Here is a 27,909-nt window from a genome sequence, read left to right as displayed (position 1 = left end):
TCATTGATGACAGTTCTCCTCCCGTTGCAAATTGTTTGGAAGTCGGGATCATGCACGCTTCGTTTGTTCTAGCCACCCCATCGTACGAAAAAAGTACCTACTTTTATTAAGTACTTTTTTTTATTTACTCAATTCGGGAATTCAGTGCGAAGCTCAAAAATACGTATAAGTGAAATAATGATTAAAGTCATCAGTTTAATAAATTATATATATACGTTATAAATAATAAATTAATAAATAATAAATAAAAATAATCATTAAATGAGTTGCCGGTGAACTTCAGATAATGGGTTAATTGTACAGCACTTGAATCTTTGTAACTTAAGCTAACCGTGTAATTGTTTTTGATGGATGACTCGCAACTCACGCCCTTTATAAAAAAAGTAAAATCCAAAATTTTCACTTTGCTCGCGGTAGTGTGAAAAGCTTACGGGCATTTTTTTGCATCAATATCGTTGAATAGAGTGTATAAATTTTGTTTTAAACAGTGCGTAATTAAAGAGATTACGGGACGTTATAAAAAGTGGTATATTTGTACCGAAATTCGTCAATTTAAAGCGTACTCGGTGCTACATCGGTCTCCATCCGCAAAATAATGGAGTGTAAGTCTGCGCCATCTTGGTTGAAATTTTGTTTCTCTGCTTGGCATGAGACCCGGAACTTTTATTTTTTTTACCTAAATAACATTCCGATGGGATTCAGGGCACTGGGGGTATCCCGCTGTCGAATTCGATATTATACATGTTCGGAATCAAACACTTAATGGATGATTTGCACTGTGATTGTTTATAGTCTCACCGGGTCCAGAGAATGACTACTATAGGAATCGAAATCGACGGGACGACCGGGACCGAGGCAACAACAGCCGTGGACGTTCAAAGTAATTGCAAAGCGTTACGGGCCGATGCCACAGGATGTCACGGGACAACAGCGAAGAAAAATTCTTCGCTTGGACGGCTCTCCCAAGCTAGCAGCCAGATGTGTGGTTTGTCCAAAGATTAATCGGAGACTTTTTGCCTTTTAGGGAACGCCACTATCGTCGCTACAGTCGGAGTCGATCACGATCCTACAGCAGGGAGAGGTATATTAGCGGTAATAATTGGAGGAGTCCGGAAAGGGACCTGTACAGGGACTTGATAGATCAGGACTATGGGGATAATTCGTATGATAATCGGTAAGTAATGATTTAAGAAATCAACAAATTTGTATCGTGAAACAAAATCAATTTGGGTAGTTTTCAACAAGATAGTTACTCAATGAATTGATTTATTTCGGAAGTGCAAAACATTATTTCTTATTTCACATTCTCTCAATCGTTTAATCAGTTTAATATCTATGATAACTCGCCAAGACGTTGATCTGTCCATCTAGATTGCTGCACTCCTTTTTTGTACCTACCAAAGGGATTTAAAGCAAACACCATACTTACAGAATTGTTGGCCAGCGTTCTTGCATTATGTCCTACCAATGATTGCAGAGTCCGCTCTTAAGAATTTATATTTATGTATATAAAACAAAGTTTTTATTTGTACGAACGCTCATCAAGAATAGACAAGACAGCCCAATTTTTGTTCGCTTATTCATATTCGTTTTTTTCATTTTGCGAGCAAAATGTTATGATGAAAATGGAATCGCCGGAGACGAGCCAGCCTTGGGCTGAAAGTCTCTTAAATGGAGATAAAAAAAAATTGGGGTTGTATACAAGACACGACCGCTCGACTATGTAAAATCAAAAATTTAACACTGAACCAATTATTCTGCTCTATATAGAAGAGAAGGAACCATCCCACCGACACTACTACCCAACATTAGCAGTATCTCCAACTCTGTAAGGAAGTAGGAACCCTTGTCTAGCAGCTAGGCCACCCATTCATACACCCCGGTTCAAGAATTGATAATACCCTAAAAGTAGGCAATTACCAAGAATTGGAATGCGCTGTATAGGGGATGCATGATGCCTGAAAGAACTGAAATTTTCAATAGTTTAACTTTGATACTCAAAAGTTTCAATACTACTGGAAAATTTGTAGAGAGCTTGCTGCCGCTACTCGCATGTCAGTCCCATTTCGGTTTTCGTCACTTTTGAGTTAACACCGTAAATAGCATTTAATTTTATCATACTTCCACTTAACATGATAAAAAATGAGACTTCGTTCGGGATAAATGTGAAAAAATGTCAAACCAACCTTGTCCCATATTGAATGTACCCGCATTCCAGTCCCATTAAGAATTTACATAAGTGGATTGCTCAAAATTCAATTATTTTTTCATTGATTTGAATCGTTTTACATTTACGCATTGAATGAGGAATGACTCTGCAAAATTTCAACCAGATCGCAAAATGTTTGAATTTATTAGATTTTTTTAAAGTTTTGCATGGAAAATCAAGCATAATTTTTCATAACGACGTATGTAACAATTATGAGGATTTGAGAAATCCTTTGCAGAAAGTTGGCAAAACTTTTTCTAAAACTGTTTTAAAATTAAATCTTTTTTCAATACTTTTTTCCGCTGGCATGCATCATTACATGACACGTAATAAGCGTGCTTCACAGCAAAGCTCAGTTCATTCAAATTCACTGTGAAAAACGATAAAATTATTCATACACCGGTATGCTACACGTACGTCGGTGTACATAGGTCGGTTTTCCATAGTGCACGATTGACGCAACTGCAGTTTTGTTTTGTTTTGCTTTTTTTGTTACATAGGTCGCTCTTAGTTCCCATATGTTAAAGCGACGTATGTTACAGTGAGACTTCAAAAATAGAAATTTTTACATACGTCGATTCGCAAAAAGATTGAATTAAAGAATTTTAAGATCAGAAATCAGTAAAATCGATGCGTATTATATAAAGCCGCGTGTGATTGTCACGTTGTATTAAAAACCCCGTTTTGTTACATACGTCGTTATGAAAAATTATGCTTGAAATGCGTTTTGAGACTTCATCGGCTATTATCTAAGTATGCGAAAAACCAATATGGGACTGATATGAAAGTAGCGGCAGTTTGCGAATCGATTGATATATAAATCTTTAAAATCCTTTGAAAGATAAAGGACCTTTTAATGTTACAAATCTTACATGATTTCGTGACGGTCCCCAATTTTGAATTTTTTATTTTACACCCTGTATCCGAGTCTTCCCCTTAGACGTAGTTTACGTCAAAAAATTGAAATGATTCGAAAATTAATACTCAATATTTTCGATCAAATGGTTTTGCGTACAATTAGCATGGAATTTTAAAATTTTGACCATCTATATATAAAACAAAGTTGTAAAAAAGAGGATCATTCTGGAGAACCGATTTGTTTTCTAGACGAAATACAGACGCAAAAAATATGTCAGAATATTGATCAATTTTTGGCGAAACGAAGTTCGCCGGGTTTGCTTGTTAATAATCACCAAGAGGTAATAAGTTGAAATTCTCCATTTTGTCCGTTGTATCATTCCAGCTTTAGCTACCTTCTGGATAGTAAGTTCGCCGCCACCGAACCAAATGTGTTATGTACGTTCAAGACGCTGATAAGACTGGTAGTCCTCTACGGACATGAAATATGGACCATGCTCGAGGAGAACTTGCAAGCACTCGGAGTATTCGAGAGACGGGTACTTAGGACCATCTTTGGCGGTGTGCAAGAAGACGGTGTGTGGCGGCGAACAATGAATAACGAGCTCGTCAAGATATACGATGAACCAAGTATCCAGAAGATAGCTAAAGCCAGAAGAGTACGATGGGCAGGGCATGTTACAAGAATGCCGGACAACGACCCTGCAAAGATGGTGTTCGCTTCCGATCCGGCAGGAACGAAACGGCGTGGAGCACAGCGAGGTGCAAAACGACGTGGCGAGCGTGGGGCGCATTCGAGGATGGAGAGATGCGACCTCGAAGCGTGTATTGTGGCGTCTAATTGTTGATTCAGTGTTATCTGTTTAGAAGTAAACTAAATAAATAAATAATAAGTTTGCCCTAGAGCTGGGCGTGCTTGTGGTTCATCGTTCGCAGCCACACATCGTCTTTTTACACACCGCAAAAGATGATCCCAAACACCCGTCTCTCGAATACTACGAGTGCTTGCAAGTCCTCCTTGGCATGGTCCAAGTTTCATGTCCGTAGAGAATTATCGGTCTTATGATCGTGTTGTACATGATATGTTTAACGCGGGTGTGAATCTTTTTTGATCGCAGTTTCTACTAAAACCCATAGTGGGCCCTACTTCCACAGATGATAAGCCTTCGTATTGCACAACTAACATTATTATCAGCCGCTTAGCAAGGATCCAAGGTAGACGAATTCCTCCACCACCTAGACAGGGCTGGCGGTACCGCGTTTGGCATAACGCCGTTTGGCATAATGGCCATTTGGCATAAGGGCCGTTTGACATAATGGCCATTTGGTATAATATGTATGCGGTGTCAAATTAAAGGGCGTTTGGCATAAGGGCCGTTTGGCATAACAACCATTTGGCATAATTTGTATGCGGTGTCCAATTGAGGACTGTTTGACATAAAGGCCATTTGGCATAATTTATATATGGTTTCAAATTAATTGCCGTTTGGCACAATTCATATTCAATAAAGAAGGGTAAATTATAGAAGAAGTAAATAAAAGCTTTGCTATCAGGGATTTCAACAAATGGTCAGTTAAAAAATTCCATTGAAATAAGCAAAGAACTGCTCGCTTTTCAAAGAAGGGTAAATTATAGGAGAAGAAAATGATAAGGTGTTGAAGTGAATAGTCTTCAGCGGGATATGCAGTGAAACCTTCATGGAAGCAAGTTATGCCATATTATAAAATATGTTATGAATTACTGCGCTGCCGTTCAACAAAAGATATTTTAGTTACTAGATAAAGATTGTCGCTACTGTTCCCTTTGTTCTGCTGTCCGAAACATGTGTGGTACATACCTGTCAAATCGTATGGATTTTCCTTCTTTGACATTTAGCTCCCCTATCCTCGCCAGCAAAAGATGTTCCGGACAGCGACGACAGCGACAATCTTTATCTAGTAACTAAAATATCTTTTCGTTCAACGCATGCTTGTACCAAATTCAAAAAACGACAAATGATAAAATGGCATTTGAAATTGAACCCTAATTTTAATTGCCGACGTATATCCTGAATGAAACATAAGATAATTGCATCACAGAACCATTCATAAGACTTAATTTCATTGGAATAATTTTTTTTAACCCACAAATAGAATTTGCGACAACGATCATGAAAATAGTTTGGCGGGACAGCTATGCCGAGAAATACAGCACTTGTTTTGTGGTTTCTACGCATATCAGCCCCGTTCAGTGCATGATTTCGTGAATGACTACTGCGATTGACGTATGTATCCACATGTCTCATCTATGGAAGTGAACCATCCACGTGGTTGAAGTGATTATGTCGCTTAGAATGAGTATTGTACAAATTTCCCCCTATTAACCAGCGGGACAGGCTAAAATTGGAAGATCTAAACAGAAAATGCTATTTCAATGTGTGTTGCTCCAGAAAATAACAGAATCCGCCATAACGATGAATTTAATCACCGCGAGACAATTATGCGTAGAAATTAAGCAATGGGACAAATAGACTTGATGTTATTTTCAATGATTTTCCGAACAATGTTCGAAATCTGTTAGAGTTTTCCAAAAGTGTACATCAAAATAGACTGCTCCATGGTGAAAAGTCAAAATCATCAAAAACTAACATGGGACAATTATGCGTAGAAGGGCAGTGCGATGGTCCCTTCAAAAAAGCTTTTCAAGGATTTTATATTCCACATCTCGATATTTCCCTGAGCCGATGGTCCCTTCATTATCGACTCATGAAGGTTTGACTGTATCCACAATTTTACCGTGTACCGTTTCGTGATGTACGTGTTTTCCTGTTGCAAAATGCGTTATTTTGCCTTCTATAACTGCTCGCATTTGCCCGGTATAAGGCCAAATGTGTTATTTTGCCTTCTTTGAATACTCGAATTTGCTCGGATATTGGCACCGAAACAATTCACCGCAAAATTATTCTGACTGCGGAGTGATACAAAACGCAGAATGGAATATTGCGCAATGGTAATGATTGCGATTACCGCGGAATGTTGTACCGCAAATTGTCGTATAATCTTTAGAGTTTCAAAGTCTACCTAGCATCATCGGAGTAATTTACCTCCGATGATACTAAGTAGATTCCTGGGCAAATAATTTGGAACTGTATGTAAATTATGTCAAATGGCTATTATACCAAACGGCCCTCCATCTGACACCGCATACAAATTATGCCAAATGCCTATTGTGCTAAACGGCCCTTATGCCAAATGACCATTATACCAAACGGCCTTCAATTTGACACCGCATATAAATTATGCCAAATGGCCATTATGCCGAACGGCATTATACCAAACGGGGTATCGCCGACAGGGCTACCCCGTTGGTCGAATACGGCCCTTTGATCCATTTTTATGGCCCGCGGCGTGTAAGAACAAAAAAAATACTTCATAATCGGCCCAAAAGCTTTTCTATCTGGCTCGATAAGTAGGGGGAATGACGGCTTTGGCAGGTTTTGTTTTATTATTGGCAGGGGTTTTTTATGTCTGAATATGCTCAAATTTGGCCTAAACATTCTTTGTATATCAAAGAACATTGTGGCCAAATTTCATAAAATTTGGTCGACAAAAACCCCCCTGCCAATAATAGAACAAAACCTGCCAAAGCCGTCTTTCTCCCTACCTTTTTGCCTTTCTCGTATACAGGGATTGCAGAAATCGCTCTCAATAGATAACGAACAACGATAAAAGATAGGCAAAAACCTCTTCGAATCATAACAAGCCATGAAAACAAAACTATTGCACTTGTATACAAAGTGGAAAAAAAACTGATTCGGATATTCGCCCCCCACCGAGGGGGTTTGATAAAACGCTTTGTTCTGGCTCATTTCATGTTGGGGACCATATTTTTTTCGCACAACTGTGTAAAACAAGTTGAAATGCATCATCAGAACCAGTGCCTCCCGCAATTGGGGCTAATTAAAATAAATTTATCATGGGTTGTAGCCCCCCGAATAAGTTCATTATCGTAACAGCTACCGAAAAATGTCTCTCATGGCATGCTACCTATCGAGAGTGTATACGGACATGATAAGTGAGAGATTTTCCCATTCTTCTTTGGATTCAAACCCTGCCCATATACTAAGTATACGTAAAGGCTATATGATTATTCCAAAACCAAACTTCTAATAGAAGGCTCGGAGACCCATAGTGTCACATACCAATCGACTCAGCTCGACGAATTTAGGTGATGTCTGTTTGTGTGTATGTGTACAAAATTTTGTAGACACCCTTTTTGGTACTTAGCATTGGCCAAATTACTCGCAACAAGTTCCATTCGACTGAGAATCCTGTCCCATTGGTTGCTATTGAAAATAAACCAGATTGGACTATGGGATCAGAAGTTATGGTCAAAATACTATTTTCTATGCGCAAAACACGCTAAAAATATTAACTCATGTTTTTTAGTATTTTTCCTTGCACGAGAAAGGTACCAACATAACTGTCTCATGTATGTATATGATTGCGGTTTTCACATTTAAGCATACATATGTGGAGCATTCTCTTTAAGATCATATTACTTTCACATGATAATACTTGTCAATAACCTTAAATTGAGGGTGGCTCATATTGGCCCTACTGCCCCTGTACCATCCGCGAAACCAAGGATGTTAACGATCATTCAGTAATTTGCGTTCGATCATTTAGTAGTTTGTCAATAACACATTACAGAAGCTGAATTTCAAAATATGTTGTATGATGGACTTCTAGTGCGAAGGTTTTTCTACAACTCTGCCTAATGATTCGTTATTAGAATGGAACTAATAACGGAGTTAAAGCGCTAGTTGCAGTAACTTAAACTAAATGATTGGAATTTTGTTATCATTTAGTCTGAGTTACTGAAACTATAGCTATAACTCCGTTACTAGTGGAATTCAAACAACGAACCATTAGGCAGAGTTGTAATAGAAGTCCACCATACAACATATTGTGAAATTCAGCTTCTGGAATGTGTTATAGACAAACTACTAAATGATCGAACGCAAATTACTGAATGATCATTAACATCCTTGCGCGAAACAAACAAATTGACTGAATTTGTTGAAAATCGTACCCCAGCTGTTACACTCGCGCTCCGCATGAAAGTTAATCAACTTGTCTCAGTCAGACCCAGCTAAATCCTAACGAACCGGACTGTTCGCCCGAAATTTTAAAATTTTTGCACGTTATTACTCATTGCTTTTATCAGTCTTCTAATTTTTTCAAGAAATTTAGACTAGACATTCACTGCATTTTTAAAGGATTTATCGTACAGTAAAAATTTGATCCGTTGTTGAGCGGTCATTAACGAAACCGGCTTAATAACTTCCCACAAACTCATCCACTATTGATTCTGACTATCAGTCTGTGCCGAAAAGTGGCTAGCTTTTCCAGGCTCTTCTTGATGAGTTAATCTTCATTAGCATTCTGCCGCAGCCTAGACCCTCACTGGCCGTACTCTTAGCGCCATTTTATACACACTAGCGGAGTAGGCTGACCATACGTACCGTATTTAACGGGACAGTCCCGTTTTTTAGACCTTTTTGTGCTGTCCCGTCGTAATCTGAAAAATCCTCAATTTGTCCCGTTTTTTCAATGATTCTACATTGATCATACATAGGGTGTTTTGCGTCTTTATTAGAAAGATTTACAGTCCTCGGCTGGCACATCTCTCAACGAAGAAAGTGGACGAAACCCATTAAAAAATGTGAGATGTTATGTTATTAGTGTTGCTCTTAAAATAATGCTACCTATGCCGTTTTGTATATTATATTGATCGACTTTTCTTAAGGTTTTTAATAGTTAATGACAACAGGTACTTCTCAGGGAGATTTTTCATACAATCAATGATTTTTTCTGTTTATTCCGGAATTAGAAAAAGGCTAGATTTAGGGCCCCCACGTTACTTTAAGGCTAGTTTACACATCAGGAACTTGTCTGCAAATTTTGCTCCCATGGGATGGTGGTGAACGAGACTTATAGGATTCCGTTATAAAAAATTTAAAATTCGGCTCGATTTAAAATACAATCCGGCAGAAATCTCCGAGAGTCCGAGTTATAAACCAGGCTATAAATTGGTCTGGATGTTTTACCTTTCCGCGACGAAATTGCATGAGTCCTGCTTTTTCGGTAGAACATAGGAAAAAAATCAATTGACAAGATTCCCGAGGTGTGAGGCTACTTCTAGCGTCAATAAATCAATTTCGATCAAAAGGGACTTTGAAATGATTACATTGGTACTTTGACTATTGTTTGTTATTTTCAAATGTTCAGAATCGGAAAAGTTTTTGATAACGATCAATAAAAAAAACTAATTATCACACGTGTGATTGTCTAAGATTAGATTAAAATAAAATTTCAAAATTCCCCATTTTTTTATATTGAAAGATGCGTAATTTTCTATTCCTTTGTGTTTTTGTCCGCGTCTCATTGAAGAGTGCAATATTTGTAGTTTATATAGTATTTTCCACAACTAACTTAGAAGGTTAGTTAAAATTAGGCTCATAAATTTTATAATTTCCATAGCGCTTGAATTTTATCAAAATTATTTTTCACATGTCCCGTTTTGCAAGCGCGTTTGTCCCGTTTTTTCACCGAAATGATCTGGTCAGCCTATAGCGGAGTTGCTATTATGTATGTCAAAGAATCAGTTCAATTCAAGCTTCAATTGAACGAAGCTCGCGATGGCAATTGGTTCTTGGGCATTCCAGTTGTACGTGGCATGAAGTTGGGTAATTACGGTATTTTATATACTCTCCCGGTTCGAATGACCATATTTTTTTAGAAACCTGGTTAGAGTCGTTTATAGATCCTAGTGAATCAAATGTAATTGCTGGCGATTTCAATATCAATTGGTGTGACGATTCTAATTCAAATCATTTGAAGCGAATAATTGACTTTTTGAATTTGAAACAAAAAGTAAATGAATATAATTTACGCATATTTCTCGGCACAGTAGAGAACTGTGATTTAAAAGTAACCAATCATAAAACACTAGTCATTTGCATTATCCTCTTACCAAACAGTCTTATCCAAACAATCGTGGATTTTCGAGAAAATACTGGTAATTTAGATCAGAGAGCAGCTGTTGCCACGGGCGTTTTAAAATCCTGTACCAATCAGTTGGAGTTACTAACTTCTAACTTTGAAGAATTCAAACAGCTAGATCTTTTACGTTTTAAACGTTTCTTAAAATTTCCGTGAAAATCAATGGAAATCATTGGAATAGATACCACGTTGCGCAGAATAAATATTCGCAATGTTTAACGCGGACTCGATGCGAATATATTAAGAGGAAAATTTATCAGCACCAAAACAACAGCAAAGAGTTCTGGAAAAAATATGAAATCATTGTATAAATCTAGTTCTTGCAAACCGCGATTCATAACTTTTTAATGGCACATTAGAAGAGTCAGAAGAAGTAATTGCGTTTATGTTGAATGATTATTTTGTCCAAAGTACCTATCGAGTTAGTGGATGAACCTGACGAATTAAAACAGCTAGCACCAGCTAGTCAATATGTAGTAACTTAAAAATGTTTTCACCCCATTACATTTCAAAAACTTGAAACGATTTGTTTCGGTTTAGGAAAAACGGCTGGAATTGATAATGTCAATGCTAAGATTATACAAAATTGCTTTCAAGCAGACCCCACACGCGGCATATATTGACAATACTTTTTTCGTCAAACTTTTCATCAAACTTTTCTTCAATATTTTCACTGATTATCCGGCATGGCCGTAGCTGAAAAAAAACTCAATTTTTTCTTGAACTAATACGAATCAAATAGCGGTATAACGCACAAAACACGCACACACTCAACCGTCATCGACTCCTGTGGGCAAACTGCGGGGGGAAATGAGAGGAAATATTGAAAAGAATATCAAACTTTTCTGATTTCCCTCAATATTTACTTCAATATTTTGGGTTCGCACTCACACCATCAATCTTTTTCTTCAATAATCAAGAGTTTGTCAAACTTTTTCCGTCGTACCTTCTGGGTCTAATTAATGAATCATTGCAAACTGGGCACGTACCACAAGTTTAAGAGGAATCGTTAGTGATTCTAATTCGAAAAGTTGCTGGAACGATCAAAGCCGAAGAGTTTCGTCCTATCAAAATGTTTTACACAGCAGAGGAAATTTTACGAAACCAATCATGGCCAGCTTCACACAGTCGTTTGGGACCCCGATTGGATTCGAAAAACCATTGATTTGAAAAAACGTATGATGCCCCTAAATACATATTTATGTAATTGTTAGGCAAATGCTTTAATAACTGTGAAAATGCTAATAATTGAAAAATAGCGACAATGTGTATCAGTGGCGTAGCTAGAAAATTGGTCGGGGAGGGGGGAGGTGGTTTCTGAATTTTTTTTAATTTCGAGAAGGTTCGAAAAAAAAATTCTTCTAAAAATTTTGTCTCTGGTGGGGGGTTTTATGTCCAAAACCACCCCCGTGTATGTGTACACATATGTATTAAGCGATATCCACAATCGACACATGTTATTTGTAAAGACAACATTACTATACACGCTACCCCAGATCTACCAAGATTGTTTATGGTCTTCCTCTCACACTATTGACAAATCGACCCAAATTGATGAAAACCCCGTGATTACTCACTTTTGAGTAACCACGGTATTTTCATCAATTTCGGTCGATCTTGCAGCAGCATGAAAAGATTGAGTAGATCTGGAATAGCGTGTTTGGTTATCAACTTTTTCTGGTGCGAAAAAAATGCAGTAACTCCGCTTGAAGTTGTTTTCTGATTCCAAATTATAACATCATTTACAGCGACAGAGATCGTTATCGTCACAGGAGTCGAGATCGCGAGCGCAGATCAAGAGAAAGAGATCGCAGGTAAATTTGTCAGATATTCGCGGTTATAATCATACTGTATTATGTATTGATTGGATACAAATTGTACCTAAATCAACAGGGATCGCGATAAACCAAATAAGCGTAGTTATTCCCCAGTTCAAAACACGAATGATTTCGATGACAACTACGACAGCGATAACAACCAGGAGTTTTTCTACCATCAGAAGCCCAACAATAAGATCATTGTTCGGGGACTTGCTGCGCATATTACCGAGGCAGACGTAAGATTGCATTCTATTTACCTTTGCATGAAATAATGAAATTATTAAATTATTCTAAACAGATTAACAGCGATCTCATACAATGTGGGCTCCAAGCGCTCCACGTTCGGCTGATCCGGAGGAAGAAAACAGGTAATAATAATTTTCATGTTAATCATCTATTTCCTATTGTTCTGATATGTAGTTCTGTGGTAAGTAGAGGTGTCTACGAGAATGGTTTATCGTTTTCTGAGAAGCGACTCTCAGAAAATGCTACACCAGTTGAAACAAGAGGAGTATAATTCGCGTATTTGGCCGGAATGCAAATGACAGAAAACTTGAAGCAATGAGATATGCACCGGGGAAACTTAACGAGTTTCTCCCAAACTTGCGTGGGGGTGCATCGAAATAACCCGCAGTCGATCAGATTCAAAAGAGGTGTCACGTGCAGCGTAGAAATCGCATTCCCAATATCTGTAGCCTTGACTGACCGCAATGCAAATTCAGTGCCCGAATACCGCAAACAGGCGTAACATTGATATCGTTTGTGTTTTGCTCTTTCTTCTCTCCACCCCGACCTGATCGCGTTTTAGGTGCATCGAGAGGTTTCGCATTTGTCGAGTTCCGCACTGAAGAGGAGGCAACTCGCTGGATTTGCTACAAACAGGTATCGACCCCCGCTCAACAGAAGAAGAATGGTTTTTCATGAGGGACACTGTTTGGCTCCAATAGGGGATTGACAGTGAATGCTCCACCCGGTGTAGTCGGTGAGGTAAATGCTATCCTAGCTGGTGAAGTCTATTATCAAAGGTACTCGGAATGTGGGGATTATAAAGATTGCATAACTTGAAATGAGTTGTACAAGAACAAAAAAACGACTGTCCAGCACAACTTATCTTTGTGACCTATCTAACAAGAGTTAACAAAACGAGGTGTTTATTATAACATGAAAATAATATGCGACTCTAAATAATTAACCTCGATTTTATCGACTCTTCAGTTCTCGAAATTCTATAAATCAAACTGAAGTGACTTATTTGCAATAAAGCATACCGGTGTGTGTGTAATTAACTCAGTTTTTACAGGGATTTTCGGGTGTTCTGAGCAATGATGTGGATCACACTATATTACTTGTCTGCATCAATACATACCAGTGAGAAAAACTACTAAATATAGTTTATTTTTAAAACCATTTAAAGAAGACGTTCGTCAATATGGTTCGTAGCACTACGTAACCATTTACATAACGCCTAACATTGAGATTGAGCATTACATTATTAAATTTGCATAAAAAATGAGAATAAAGTTACAATGCATCCGTACAGCCAAAAAATAAATCAAAGCAGCGATTCCTCTTTTTTTATTAAATGGCGCTGGATTGCGTGGATGGACACAAATCAGCTCACCATGGACGTGAGAAACTCTTGTTTAAAAAAGCATTTTTGCCCTTATGCAATGTTGGTGCCGAATTCTATAAATATTACTTATTAAAGTAATTGTATAAATATTACTCAAAGATTTCGTTGCGTTCTTGTTAATTGAGTGAAAAACCCAAGATCAGAAAAAAAATTGAAACCATTTGAAAAACAAAAAGGTCGAACATGAAAGTTTTTTTTCTCACTGATTGCCAAATCAAGCTTTAGAAATGATGAAATGTTTTATTTGGTGCTATACTGCACCTGTAGATTGTGACAAATATCAAGCTTTACTACATAAGTATCGTCAATCAAGTTGAAACCCTGAATGGGGGACTATCGAAGTTGGATTTTTCTCGCAATCCGTACAATCCAACTTCGCTATTATTGCGCTAGTCTAATGATCTCCTAATTCGACTAGCGCACTAATAGCATAGAGAACAGACATACAAGTCCATCATCATTATCGTGTACAAGGAATTTAACGGTCGTTTTGAAGCGCAACACAAGTGGCTATTTCGTGCAGGCGCTGGCATCGCAAAGTTTCTCTCATCAATAAGCTGTCAATGTTTCAATCGCCACCGCACTCACCTTAGGCATGAACAACAGATCCTATTCACTTTTATATCTTAAAATATCATTTTCAATTCACATGGACATAACATTAAATTCAATACTAAATCATTTGGGTAGAAAGGTCGAGTCTTTTGTGTTTCAAAGATTTTTCCGAAAAGTAATTTTCCGGTCCAGCAAGCGTAGCAAACATAGTTATAGAAAACTGACTTACGAGCTTATTCTGGCTACTAATATCATTTTCAATCCAGGCCCAACAGTGATAAAGAAGTGCAAACACTTTCTATGTGATTGTTTTGACTTTGATTGAAAAAAGGGAATAATGACTTTGATATCAAAATTAAAACAATTCTGTTAAGGGTGTTTTGCATTTCAAAATCACTGTATTCAACCAGCAGGGCAAAATGAGGTAGAATACATGATTAGAGAGGATGTTATTGAAGAATAACACAAAATTACCTTTCCATGTGTTTATCCACTTGAGATAAACTGGTAAGAATGTTTGAATGGTAGAGATATACATTTCGATATCAACTGGAGCTCAAACTTCAAATGCACGTGCAAGAGCACTTTGATTGAACTTTAGATTATTTTCAGTGTATTGGCTCTGACGAAAGCGAGAAAACAAAATGGAGGCCGGATGATGCTTTTTTATTTCACAAGGGATATAGGACGTGAATTTAAAAATGCTTATGAAAGCTTTGAAACACATTTTAGCCGAAAATTGTTCAATTTTTTGGTTTAGAAATTTTGTTTACTTTTATATAGGTAACACGAAAGTTGAATTATTTTGATAAAAAAAAATGTGTAGATAAGGAGCATGACATGCAGTTTTTTAAAATTCTAAACCTATGTATTTAAAAAATTTCAACATATCACTGTTAATAAAATTTTAAAAGCATTTTAAAATATACTTCCTATACTTTACTATGTTGAAAAAACAGTGATTTCACGCACACGTCCGTCGCCACTAGATGGCAACAGCGCGACTGCGTCAAAGCGAATCAGTTATTACGCCAGAGTATATGTATTATATAGAGTTGCGCAAACAAAAGATTCGCGGTAGTGAGGAAGTATTGTTAACGCCGGATAATTACCCCCTCCCCCACTAAAAATAACAAAAACTAGAAAGGAGGAAATACATAAAATGTCTTTTCTCAGTGTTGTTGCTTTTTCCGTGTTTCGGCGAATTATACAATTCAAATTCTTTAAAATTAGACATTCCTGACCTATGGTCATGGTCAAACGGTAAAACGTCGAAAGCTCAAGCTTTGAATGATCCTTCAAGGAGTTTTTTTCGAAAAACTTGTTAAAACTACATCATACACATTTCAAGTAATAGAAACAATGCACTTCAAGGACTTTTGTTTGCATATCTTGCTGTATTTGCTGTATTTGCGAGGCATTCATCTGCAAAACAAAACGATTCAATAGAAGCATAAAAATTGATTGACTGCTAACGCCTGAGTTTCAAGGCGATAAGTACCGTGCAAACTCAAACTTCGGACGTTTAAGCACTTTCTGATATACAATAACCCTGTTAACTCACATTTTAAATCACACCGTTTAAATCGCCATTGCAATAACTAAGTTCAGTATTCATCTTTTAACTACGTATTTAACATGTGCAAGATATTGCGAAGAATGTTCACAATTTATGAAAATGTCCGGCTTCTGTTTGATTTAAACCTCGGACACCGGCGGGGTTGGATTCATATTTCGGACACAAAGATTCAAACTTCGGACACCTAATTACACAGTACCGGGAAGAATAATTGAAAAAAAAATCCACTGCACAGTTCAGACTGGCTTTTAATCATTTCGTCGCATCGTTTTAACATGTCTTATTAAAATATAACTATACTAACTAAGCGAAAACTATTAGTCTTTCCTATCCAGCTTGACGAAACATTTCGATGAAATATTTCAGAAAATTTCCCATACGAATTGAAGCGTCCGAAGTTTGAGTGTGTCCGAATTTTGATTATCCACGGTACAAGTCGTTCGAAGAAGTTTACGGTTCAGAACCAAAAGATGAACATTAGCCGAGTAAAAGCAACAATATGAAAGTAGGTGGTTTGTCTCATCATCCATTTCAATTGGCTTCAACTCGAGCGCGGCTGATTGTTACTTGTACGGAGTGCAAGTTTACACGTCTTTTGTACTCAGCCTAAAAGAACAAGAATTGAGGGATATCAAACGATTCTTTGAAGAAAATTACTACGTTTGTGTTTGTGGTAGTCAGCTTGAAGAATATACTGACATTTTTCAAAACCCCAAAATTAACTGCTTTGACAAAATTAACCTTTATTATTATCAATGTTCTTCCTTGAAAGGTTACAGAAACTTGCTTAAAATGTCTTTCCAGTAACCCAAGTGTTATGCGCAACAAAGTTAATCTGTGTGCCAAATGCCACTCAATGAGGGCCGGTGTAGTTGAAAATAATAACATATGCATCGAACCAAATATAGTACACTCTGAAAAATCTTCACGTCATATTTACCTGAAAACAAATGTGGTTCTCATCCACCATATTTTTCACGTAAGAGTGACCTGAATGACATGTAACCTGAACAAAGTTTAGCTTCGTTGAGTTACGTGATTTATCCGGTGAATCTGACTGGATTTTCCAGTACTAATGACGTGAAGTTTGAAAGTAGTTACGTGTTTGATCAGGTGAACCTTACGTGAATTTTACGTACCGGTTACGTGAACTTTTAGTGAAAGCTACATGAAATCAGGCAACCACTACATGGTTTAAAATATATTGCAAAAATGTTTTTTTTTTTTAATGAATACAAAATAAGTTAGTGACGCCCACAGCCGTAAAACGGAGACCTCTTCGCATGTGGATGTGTTGAAAATCATTTGATGCAGAACGATGTTTTTATCATTAGACAGAGAATGCTGTCATTCGGCCATTGCACTTCGAAGTTATCGCAAAAACACTGTTGGAGAACAAATCAAAGTTACTGACGAATACCGTATAAAATTTATCAGATTTGTTGAGAAATGATGAAACTAGTTTCTTTCTCGGAAATTGTTGCTATTTCCGCTGTAAAATAATTCAAAAAGTAGTCCACCCTTGGAAGCTGAAATCTGGAATAACATTTCAAATTAACGCTATCGAAAAACTGTAATTTCTATCTTCATGTAGCTTCGTCTTCTTCCATATCACTACGAATCTTATAAATTTCATCCGACTTCCGTTGATGTTTTTTTTTTTCAAAATCCCCGCCTAGTTGCACCTGAAATATCGCTTACTTCTGCGAAGCCTAAATATGTTTAGGTTATGTGTCATTCATTCGTACGTGAGTGTCAAGTCAATCTCACGTGAAAAGTATGGTGGATGAGAACCATATTTGTTTTCAGGTAAATCTGACGTGAAGATTGTTTACAATGCTGTTTTTCCGCAAATACCGAAGCTGCAATCACACGAACACAATCTCACTTAAATTGTTTACGAGTACATACAAACATATTCACCATGATTTTTAGTACAAGTTACGTGAATTTCAGGTGAACATTACTAACGTCACGTAACAATCGTCGTTTGTTCAAGACAGATCAGTTACGTGATTTTTCACGTGAATATGACGTGATGATTTTTAAGAGTGTAGATTAACAATATAGTCCACTTCGAGAATCCCCATATAGGGGCAGTAGGGGCAATATGAACATACGGGGCAATATGAGCCACCCTCATTTTGAGCTTATTGACAAGTTTTATCATGTACAAGTTATATGATCTTTAAGAGGATGTTCCACATATGCATCAACGTGAAAACCGCATTCAAATTCAATTCACACATGAAAATACAGTTGAAAATGTAAATTTTCGCTGCATAGGCAAAATTATTATAAGATTTGAAGTTTATAAATAAGGTTTTGACACAAAACTGATTAAAATACAGGTCAAAATACACCACAATCAAAAGATATATTAAAATTGAATATTGTGCACACATGTTTGTATTGACACAAATCTGAATTTATCATAAAACTTTTTTTTCCAATATGGGCAATATGGGCATACCAGCACAGAGCAAGATATCAGGCCTTAAAATGCGAACAAGTTCAAATTTCAGTAGTCAAATATAAGAATATTATCATATATGAAAGATTCATTACGGAAAGATTACAACAGCGCATTACTGGGATTGAAACAGAAAAAATGATCATTGACCAATGGAAATGTGGCTGTTCAAACGGTGAAGAGTGACAAATCGGTTCAGTCCGCTGTTGTGCGGTTTTTTAATTTTATTTGGTATGGAATACTCACAACTGTTGTAGGAATATCATATTCTTCCATATTACGATACTTTTTTCGCCAAAATAAAGGTTTTGGATGGGTGGCCCATACTGCCCCAAATGGTGGCTCATATTGCCCCGTATAGTCGGGAACACACATTGAAATCAATACATTTTGAAAAGTGCATTCCAACAATTTCCAAACGCATTTTTCGTCATTCATCGACGTAATATGAAAGGTAACATTCTCTAGTATAAGTCAACTACATTTAAACGATGTTCTTTTGAGTTTTTCGGCGCTTTTCGGAACGATTTCCTTAGGTGGCCCATATTGCCCCGATCACCCCTATTAGGCAACGGACAGCACAATCATACCTTCTTGCGTCACAACAGGCAACTAACGTCGAGCCGGCAGACGTTGTCCTGCGTAGTAGGCGAAAATGCGCGTTCTGAACTACTCAAGCGAAATTCCTATACATACCTACAAACCTCAATCTTACTCGTAATTTTTCCATTTGGAAATATCATTAAAACGAAACCCGTCGGAAACTGTAACGAACATATCTGCTGAAGGAATGAAGAAAATCCATTCAGCCGTTTTCGAGTTATGCAGATATGAACACAGACCATTTCATTTTTATTATATAGATAGAGTATATTTGATCGAACGGAACCAATGTTAGCAGATTTTCTTTGTGTAACTTTACTAGGTATCATATATTTTGGTTATTACATTTTTGTTTTGTTTTTGAAGACTATGCGGAAGCGTACTGAGGGTCATGGGTTCGAGTCCTATCGAAGGAAAGTAGTTACCTGCCAATACTAAAATCCTGAAAAAAAAATAAGACCAGAACCCATCGAGATAAAGAGATAGATAGGTTGTAGAAAGCGAAAACATATATAGATTGAAGGGACCGATCAAACCATCAACATAGAGTGAGAGATATCGAGATCGAGACTTCTTCAACTGATAAACGAAATAAACTTGCGTGTTTTTTGCGTGTGGGGTAAAAAATTATCACCCAAAACGATTTTGACGAAATTGATTCTATAATATCTTGAAAACTACAACTCTTAGTGTACAAGTATATTCCGCAAACTTTTTTAGCGACACGATTAATCAAAACTTTTTTGAACAATATTTGAAGCACTCGTTGCCAAAATATAGCTTACGATTTTCATTTGAAGCAGCACATTATACACTGAAAAAATCCAATCATATCCATTATGTGTGGCACACATAAATTTTGACTATAGCATTTCCCACATAAGGGCTATGTGAGTTCGCATAGCATATATGAGGAAACACACATAACCGTTATTAACTAATAACCTTTATGTGGATTCTCCTATAGCGGGTGGTTATTAACGCACACATAATAGTAGTTTGTGCAACAAGTTGCAAAAAGATGATTTTTTCAGCACGAGGTGTACGTTTATCCAACGAGGCTTGCCGAGTTGGATAAATACTACGAGTGCTAAAAAAATCGAGTTTTGCAACGAGTTGCACACGCTATTTTTTGCAATGACGAAAATAGACTTTAATTTGATAAATCTGTACCAAAATTGTACAGTCTAATTTACTCCACATGATCATTCTTGCCAATAAATTATGTTGATGCGGAGAACAATCAGATTTAATGTTACCGTGCCACATTGCATAGTTCGATAAGCCGTGAAGCGATAGATGAACTTGACTTTGGAAATTTTTGATGTCGTATCCACCAAACTATTTAATTTATTACAAGGCGCATAGAATACACTATTTGAGCACTTACCGAAGCTAATTCAGCAAAATGTAGTCATGTAACTACTGTTCTGATGTTGGTTTTTCATTATAGCACCCAAATGAGTGTTATAATGAATATTATGCAACCTATTTGAGTTGCATAATGTTCATTAAAGCACCCATTTCGTTGGTATGGAAAAGTAGGCTGTTTTATCACTCAAAGACAAACTGTAAACCAGATATTATGATCAGGAATTGCAAAAAATTTATTTGTAAATTTCTTTAGATTTTTGCCAATAAAAATGTGTAGATTTTTATTAGTGTAGGGTTACTGTTCCTGGACTTCATCTCATAGCTCCGATATTCATCCCACAAAAAACAAAGCAATGAAAAAGTTTTTGTTTTGTTTCTTTTTTTGTGATTTTTTTCAGCAGTGAGCACGATTGTTAGCAAAAAGAAGCGACGAAATTGGAGCCGTATTTGTTTGTTTCGCGTTGAAATGAATATTGAACATATATTCATGATGGAAAACGGAACAATACACCCAATATTTTTTACACGGTTGGTATTCTTTAATTTCCCGGTTAAACTGATTTTGCACAGCTTTGTAAATACCACCTGAATTTTCTTTGATTTTTTGTGATTTTTTTCATGGGGTTAACTCATAGTTTCATCAACGCTAAAGGTCGTAATCAACTAAAACCTACCCGTGTAAAAAAAGAACCGGGTGTACCCTAATTGCTTACCTAACGGCATTTGAAAACGATTTATAGTGAATAATGCACCAACCATTCATGGACCGGTAGAGCATCCACCACGAGCTCAGATTAGGTAAACATGCCGAACATAACGTCCGTTTCACTCGAAACTTTTGATGGCTCAAATTGTTGATTTGTGCTTATTCCGGGCACACTGGTGTCGCTTCTTACGCGGTTTGTGTTTGGCATTGGTATTATCACAACATTGAGTTGATCCCAAGTAAAAATCCACAAAAATTCGGGTGGTATTTAAGAAGATGTGGAAATTAACGTAGACCGAGAAATTGATAAAATCCATTCGCGTAAATAGCGACCCCAGTGAATTCATTGCTGGATTTCTATCGGAACTTTGAAACTTTTCTTGATAGCTACTCATAAATTGCAAGAGTTTGAGGGGAAAATCGTTGTTTTTGGATTACTAATTTATAATGTTTATTTTTCATTTTTTTGTCTTTCTCGTTCCATTAAGTTGTACCGAAAAGCTATCATATCACATATCAAACTCGATTTTTTCATTGATTTATTTTACTTTCATTTTGTTTATGATATTGGCCGGAACAAATATGAATTCCTTCTTATGTCCTGTTGGTCTTCGGATAACGAAGGGGGTAGTAAATAAAAAAATAAATAGATAAATTATTAAAAACGTAAAACTCATCAGTTTTCTTAAAGAATTTTTTTTGGGACAGCTCAATATTTTATTTATTTTTCAAATATAATTTTGAATTCCTCCCTCAAATAATAAAATAAAGCCACAAAAAATCGAGGGGGTGGATACAGAAGAAGAAAATAATATTTGTTCCGGCATTATTTCATTTATATATTTCAAGAATTCATAATGGCACACATATTTTTCAAAATTACTTCTCTGAAATGTATCAAGGGTAAGCATTATGCAACATTATGTATTTGTCGTATTTGGTAAAATGCTAAAATCAAATACAAGTTGTATTTGCTGAATTTTCTAGAAAACATAGTTTTTATTTATTTTGTCAAGTAATGTTTTTAAAATCAGCAGAGGTTTTTAGAGTAGATTTATTGTTATTATTATTATTAGTACACATTAAGAGCATTAAGAGTATTTTTAATATACCATTGAAGTCATGGTTTTATTGAATCAATAAGAAATATTTAGTTCTAGTTAGGAGTCCTAGGGTAAAGTGCCCAATAGTGGACCCTCAACCAATAGTGGACCCTCCAGCCATTTTTTCATTATTACAGCACAATGGAAACATTTTGCTATGAAATTCCATCGGGAGAACCTACCTTACAGTCCTATGATTTGATTACATGCATTGAAAATGCTATGGAAAGTAAAATTAGATGATTTTTTACAATTCTATAAAAAATAAACACGAGAGTGTCCATTATAGGAATATTTTGGGGGGTCCATAATAGGGAAGAAGAACGTTCCGAAACGAAACATGAAAATCAAATGAAGTGTCGACTATAGGGAAGCAATTTCCTATTATGGACCCCCAGGGGGTCTACTATAGGGCGAATTCAGTCCGACTTTAAAATGTTAATTTCGAAGAATAACGTCGAGTATTTGAGTGTTTTATGTATGTATCGTGAAGAGGAGATGCAGAGCTTGATATTAGATTTCACGCAAAATTAATATTTTGAAAATTTCCACTCATTATGCCCGGAAGAGCAAAATTTCGCTACTTGGGGGTCCACTATTGGGCATTTTACCCTATATTAGGACATGGGCGAATACTTTTCCAGATGATTTAGCAATTCTGTTAATTTCGTAAACAAACTCTGCCAGCACTTGCCGTAGCGTAAAATGTTGGAGCTTGTACATGACTTTGCAATTGATGACACTTTTCGCGCCAGAAGTGAGTGATTGATCAACTAATGATTACACTGGATTTTGTTTTTACACGATTTACACTTTCTTAATTTTTCACCCATCCTAAATGCTTAACCCATATTAATTACCATGTGATTTTTCTTTGAATTATTTAGGATTTTTTAAAACATATTGCGAAGATTTTGGTGGCAAATTGAAGTCACACGAACAAAAATACGAGCGAAAAAAAATCGTGTAAAAACAAAATCCTGTGTATTTAAATTGACCAGTAGATCAGTGAACGATGAAAATTTTACGAGTCTTATCTCTGTTTGTTTGTGGTTTAACGATAAGTCCGAACTTCTTTTAAAATGTATATTTGTACATTTCTTTGCAATTTCACTTTTGGTACAATCACAGTCACTTTTGGTACAATTATGGTCAACCCGCGAACAAATGGCACCTGAAACTTGTTTGTTAGGTGACATTTTGTTTCTGATTTGTGGTGTTTTAATTTCAAAACCCAGTTTTCATTTACTTTGAAATAAAAAGTACAATTTTGCTTATTTCATACCCTTGGCAAACCAATTATGAGCTACATATTTGTAAAGGTCCATGTTGAAAATTTAATTAAATACCTTAGGCGACCCATTCTAGCCTATAATGACATAATTAACATAAAATCAGGAGTTTCCCGAGTTGTACAAATTAAACAACATGTTTTGAAATGAGAACCGCCATCGCAACATTGTTTAATATTAGCGTTCTAAAGCAAGATTAGACTAAAACATTTAAAAATTGAAATGGATGACCCTTATATATATCTTACTATAGCTAACATTTGGACATATTTTTTTCATTTCAATCCCTACACTCAGGTTTTTTACACGGTTTGGTTTTAGTTGATTAGAACTCTTTTAGCATCAATAAAACAATGAGTTAAAGTTACGGAAAAAAATACAAAAAATAAAAGAAAGTTCTGGTACACTATGGTATTTAAAAAGCTGTAAAAGTTGTTAACCCAGAAATTAATGAACTCTAACCGCGTAAAAAACTGGATGTATTTACTTGAAAGAACTTGTTTAGATATCATCTGATTTTCCAAAAAAATCCTTTTCTTTAACTTTACCTTTGTTCGTCAATAACCATAACATTTTCTAATCCATAATATTTTTGGTAAAAGACTTCACCAGCAGATAGTTAGTGTTTGCCCGCCGAGTATCCGGTCGACGAATTAAACCACGGCGGCACAGCAGACTCGATTCGACCATCCAGCATTCCGTGCTACGACAGTCAAACATCAAACAGCTGGCACCGAGAGTTAGCGTTAGGCCCACTAGATGTCCATCAAACTAATCGATGCTTTCCGTTTCCTTTTACGTACCGTTCCAGGGAATGCTGATCTTCAACGATCACCGTGCTATCATGCAGTATACCTATTCACTGCCGGCTGAGATGAGAGCGAAGGACAAACCACAAACCGATTGGTACTGTGCAAAGGTGTGTTGAGCTATTCCTTGATTCGAATGTGACCTTAAACTCTTAATATTTTTATAGTGTGGCGTGTTCAACTTCAAACGCCGCGAGAACTGCTTCAAGTGCTTCGCATCTCGTGAAGAAAGCGAAAAGGGAGGCGAAGGAAGCGACGAAATTAGTAACATTCTTACCAAGAAAATCATGCTCCGAAATTTAGATGTGCTGACCAACGAAGAAAGCGTACTCTGTGCAATGCAGGAGAAAATTCCCGATTTGGTATCGAAAATATCGAAAATAATGATCTGTCGAGATCCACTCACGCAAACATCCCGTGGAATTTGTTATCTGCATTTCGACAACTTGCTAGACTCAATGAACACGCACAATGCACTGAAATCAATTGAGCCCATACTAAAAATCGACGGTCGGGAAGTACTTATTTCGTATTGCATGGATACCGAGAATCGGAACCTTGTGAAAGGTGGATCGAACAAGTCTTCAAATAATGGCAACAACTATCAAGACCCATCGCCGTCGAGTAGCGGAGCGCAAGCAGCGTATCCCAACAACTATCAGTACACAATGGCCGACGTCCCAAGGCTAGCCGAGTACAGCGCATCTGTATATGCGTCTAATCCAGTAGAGCATGAGCATTATTTGCAATTCTATACAAATTATTATGTTACGCAAATCAGTCAAGTAAGTATTTTGGATGTATCGTATCGAACGTAATATTTATCCTACAACACTGTTGTGAACCAGACGGCGATTGAACAGATTATTTAATTTTCCGTTTAGGGGCTCCACGTTTCATACAAATTTTTGAAAATTGGGTATCTGAAACTGACCAAAACCTGTCCACGGGGTATATGGACAGCCCCTTACACATACGATAAGAAATCTTGGAGTGGTCGGCCTATGTCGTCTGTGTAACTGCCAGTTCATATCATCGCTATCTGAGTACCTGGTTGGCTATAGTGATGTCAGTTACTTGTCACATTTATGCCTGGCGTATTGTTAAGCTTCATAATTGGTCGGGGTACAGCCAAACCGCACCAAGCGGCTTTTTGACTGACTTGTGGTATTTTGTTCGCAAAAAGAAAACGAACATCATTACTTATCAATTCATTCGTACATTTGTTGAAGGATATACACAGTTATGACGTTGAGTGATATCCGATACGAATTGTGATCATTTGAATCTGCTAACCGAACATTTGGGTAGAAAAATGAGTATTTTTTTGTTGGCGCTCAATGCGATTTGGCAGAACCCCGGCCAATTGTCGGTCTTAAACGATGTTCCTCCACTTTCCCGAAACTTTTGGGGTCCCCAAATCTGATTTCATCGCGTGCTGCCAGCGTGTTTATTGACTTCACAAAGTCGTCGCGCCGGCCTCTATCCGGTTCTCCATTAAATATTGTTTTTTGCAATACATTCGTCAGACATTCACACAAAGTAACCAATCCACTGAAGTATGCCGTATTTTATACGATTTACAATACTGGCAATTCATGCGTTTATATCGAACAGCATTCTCTAGTTCTCAGCCGAGTATATTTCTTTTTAAATCAAATCGGTACCCAATTAGATGTTTGACGAGAAATATTAAAATCAAATAATGAGGCCATCTGGTTAAAACCCTCTGCAGACCCAGTTTCGTGTTTGTTCTTCAAAACGGCATATAGGGCGTTAGAGTGTTGCGTTACGCTCGAAGTGTTGGTTGATGTAAATCTAATCCAGGATTCTTGGGGTCATGGTTTGATAAGTCCTAAAATTCACACTTTTATGATGAATAGAATCTTTGGATGGTTTTCAGAACAGTGTTGGTAAAAACCTCAAATGGCCAGAGTCAAAATTAACCATCGATGTTTACAGGGCCAAATGAGCAATTTTCCAACCGAAGCACAGATGGGAGAAACTGCCAACTCAGGTGCTGCTGTTGCGCAGTCAGCACTAGCACGTAAACAAGGATCTAAAGGCAAGAACGAAACATCAGCAGCACCAGCAGCAACTGTTGCAGCTCCTCAGCCCCTGCAAATTCCTAACGGTACCGATGGAAAAACATACGGTAGTGATCGAATTCTTTCGTCAAAGCTATATACTAATTATCATTTTATACTCATTTAGCCACACCGGATGTTTCTCAATATCAGTATGATGAGACTTCCGGATTCTACTATGATCCTTCGACTGGCTTGTATTACGACTCTAATTCACAATACTATTACAACAATGAAACTTGTTCTTATCTGTACTGGGATAATGAGAAGAGTACTTACGTCTTGGCACCATCAGCATCTACAACGCCAGCAGCCGCAAGCGTATCGACTGAAACAACAGCAGCGGAAACTGCTGCATCCGCTACTAACGCCAACGGCGATAAAACAGAGAAAACCAAGTCGAAAGAACAACCGCAAGACAAAGTGAAGGTAGCGAAAAAGATAGTCAAGGACATGGAAAAATGGGCCAAACAACTCAATCAGAAGAAAGACTACAGTGTTATACAACCGCCGGCGAGGGTTGAGGAGGCTACCCTGTATTCCTCCATGGGCCAAATCTCTGCACGTCCCGCTGAATCTTCGGGTGGTTATGCGGATGTAGGTTTTTCGTTACTAGAGAAAAAGCAAAGCACCCAAGCTGTTTCAAATTTTCTTATGGGACAAGCCAAGACGGCTGCTACCAAAGGAAGCAACGCTTTGGTTTCTTCGTACAACTCCGATTCTGATAATGATTGTGATGATGCTATCGGGGAACGAGACTATGTAGACTTTGATAAGCTTACATGCTTACTGTGCAAGCGTGCATTCCAATCGCATGAGATTTTGAACAAGCATTTGAGGATGTCTTCCCTCCACAAGGAAAACCTTCAGAAACTGAAAAAGGGAGGGGACGCCAGTGGTGGACTAGCCAACAAAGGAGGTGCCTATCGGGATCGTGCAAAAGAGCGACGTTTAAAATATGGCGAGGTGGATCCACCGCCTGTGAATAAAAGCAAAGAACGGTTTCAACGCGAAATGGAAAAACAGACTCAGGCCGCATATAGTGCACCTAACATGGCAGCGGTCCCGATCGGCCAGAACAATGTAGGCAACAAGCTTCTCCAGAAAATGGGCTGGTCCGAAGGACAAGGTTTAGGAAGGAGCAACCAAGGTCGTACTAACATAATTGAGGTAAGTTCTCTTGTTTCTGTTGTTCTCGTTTGGTATATCTAATTGACTGTTTCTGGGGCTAGACTGAAACACGGGTGGCAAACGTGGGCTTGGGGATCAAAGCAGCGAATTACGGAGCAACGGGTGATGATTACAAAACATACATCAAGAAAATGATGAAGGCACGTTACGAACAAGCTGACGTAAAAGATTGAATGCAATATTCTATTCTTTCCATGAATTGGGATTATTGTTGTTGCTCAAATGCAACAGTGTAGCATTTTATTCTGTTTTCTGGAATATTTTGGTTATATTTTTAAAGTTACGATTACTAAGAATTAAATTAAGCAATGTGGTATTTATTTATCCGAAATCGTCCGCATTAGGCATCATGCCCTTTCTCTGAAATAGATTAGATTGTAATGCAGAAGAACGATAGATGCAACAAAACGATAGTAACGGAATAGGTAGGTTTAGACGGTGCAAGATGGGTCAGGGCCGTTTTTGAGCATCGCATACATTTTATTGTGGAGATTATGACTTTGTAGAAGGAATAATTTGGTTCTACTTTATTATCACTCGATTTGATGATAAAATTTCATTTTTGTAGAG

At 37.2% G+C, this 27,909-nt stretch overlaps 1 protein-coding gene across 1 annotated transcript; it reads left to right on the top strand.

Moving 5' to 3' along the window:
* Positions 1-364: 364 nt before the first annotated feature.
* Positions 365-27,648, top strand: LOC134212306 (RNA-binding protein 5-like). The gene is made up of 12 exons (XM_062690032.1): positions 365-602; positions 793-880; positions 1,025-1,174; positions 11,863-11,928; positions 12,008-12,170; positions 12,233-12,302; positions 12,743-12,816; positions 24,064-24,171; positions 24,229-24,846; positions 26,024-26,216; positions 26,276-27,318; positions 27,381-27,648. Exons 1-12 carry the CDS (start codon positions 596-598, stop codon positions 27,510-27,512), a joined length of 2,712 nt encoding a protein of 903 aa, XP_062546016.1. The 5' UTR covers positions 365-595; the 3' UTR covers positions 27,513-27,648.
* The last annotated feature ends 261 nt before the right edge of the window (positions 27,649-27,909 follow it).

This window comes from Armigeres subalbatus, chromosome 2 (assembly GCF_024139115.2).
Source record: "Armigeres subalbatus isolate Guangzhou_Male chromosome 2, GZ_Asu_2, whole genome shotgun sequence".
Classification (NCBI taxonomy): Eukaryota; Metazoa; Arthropoda; class Insecta; order Diptera; family Culicidae; genus Armigeres; species Armigeres subalbatus.
The sequence above is the reverse complement of the archived record's forward strand: the minus strand, read 5'-3'. Positions and strand labels throughout refer to the sequence as shown.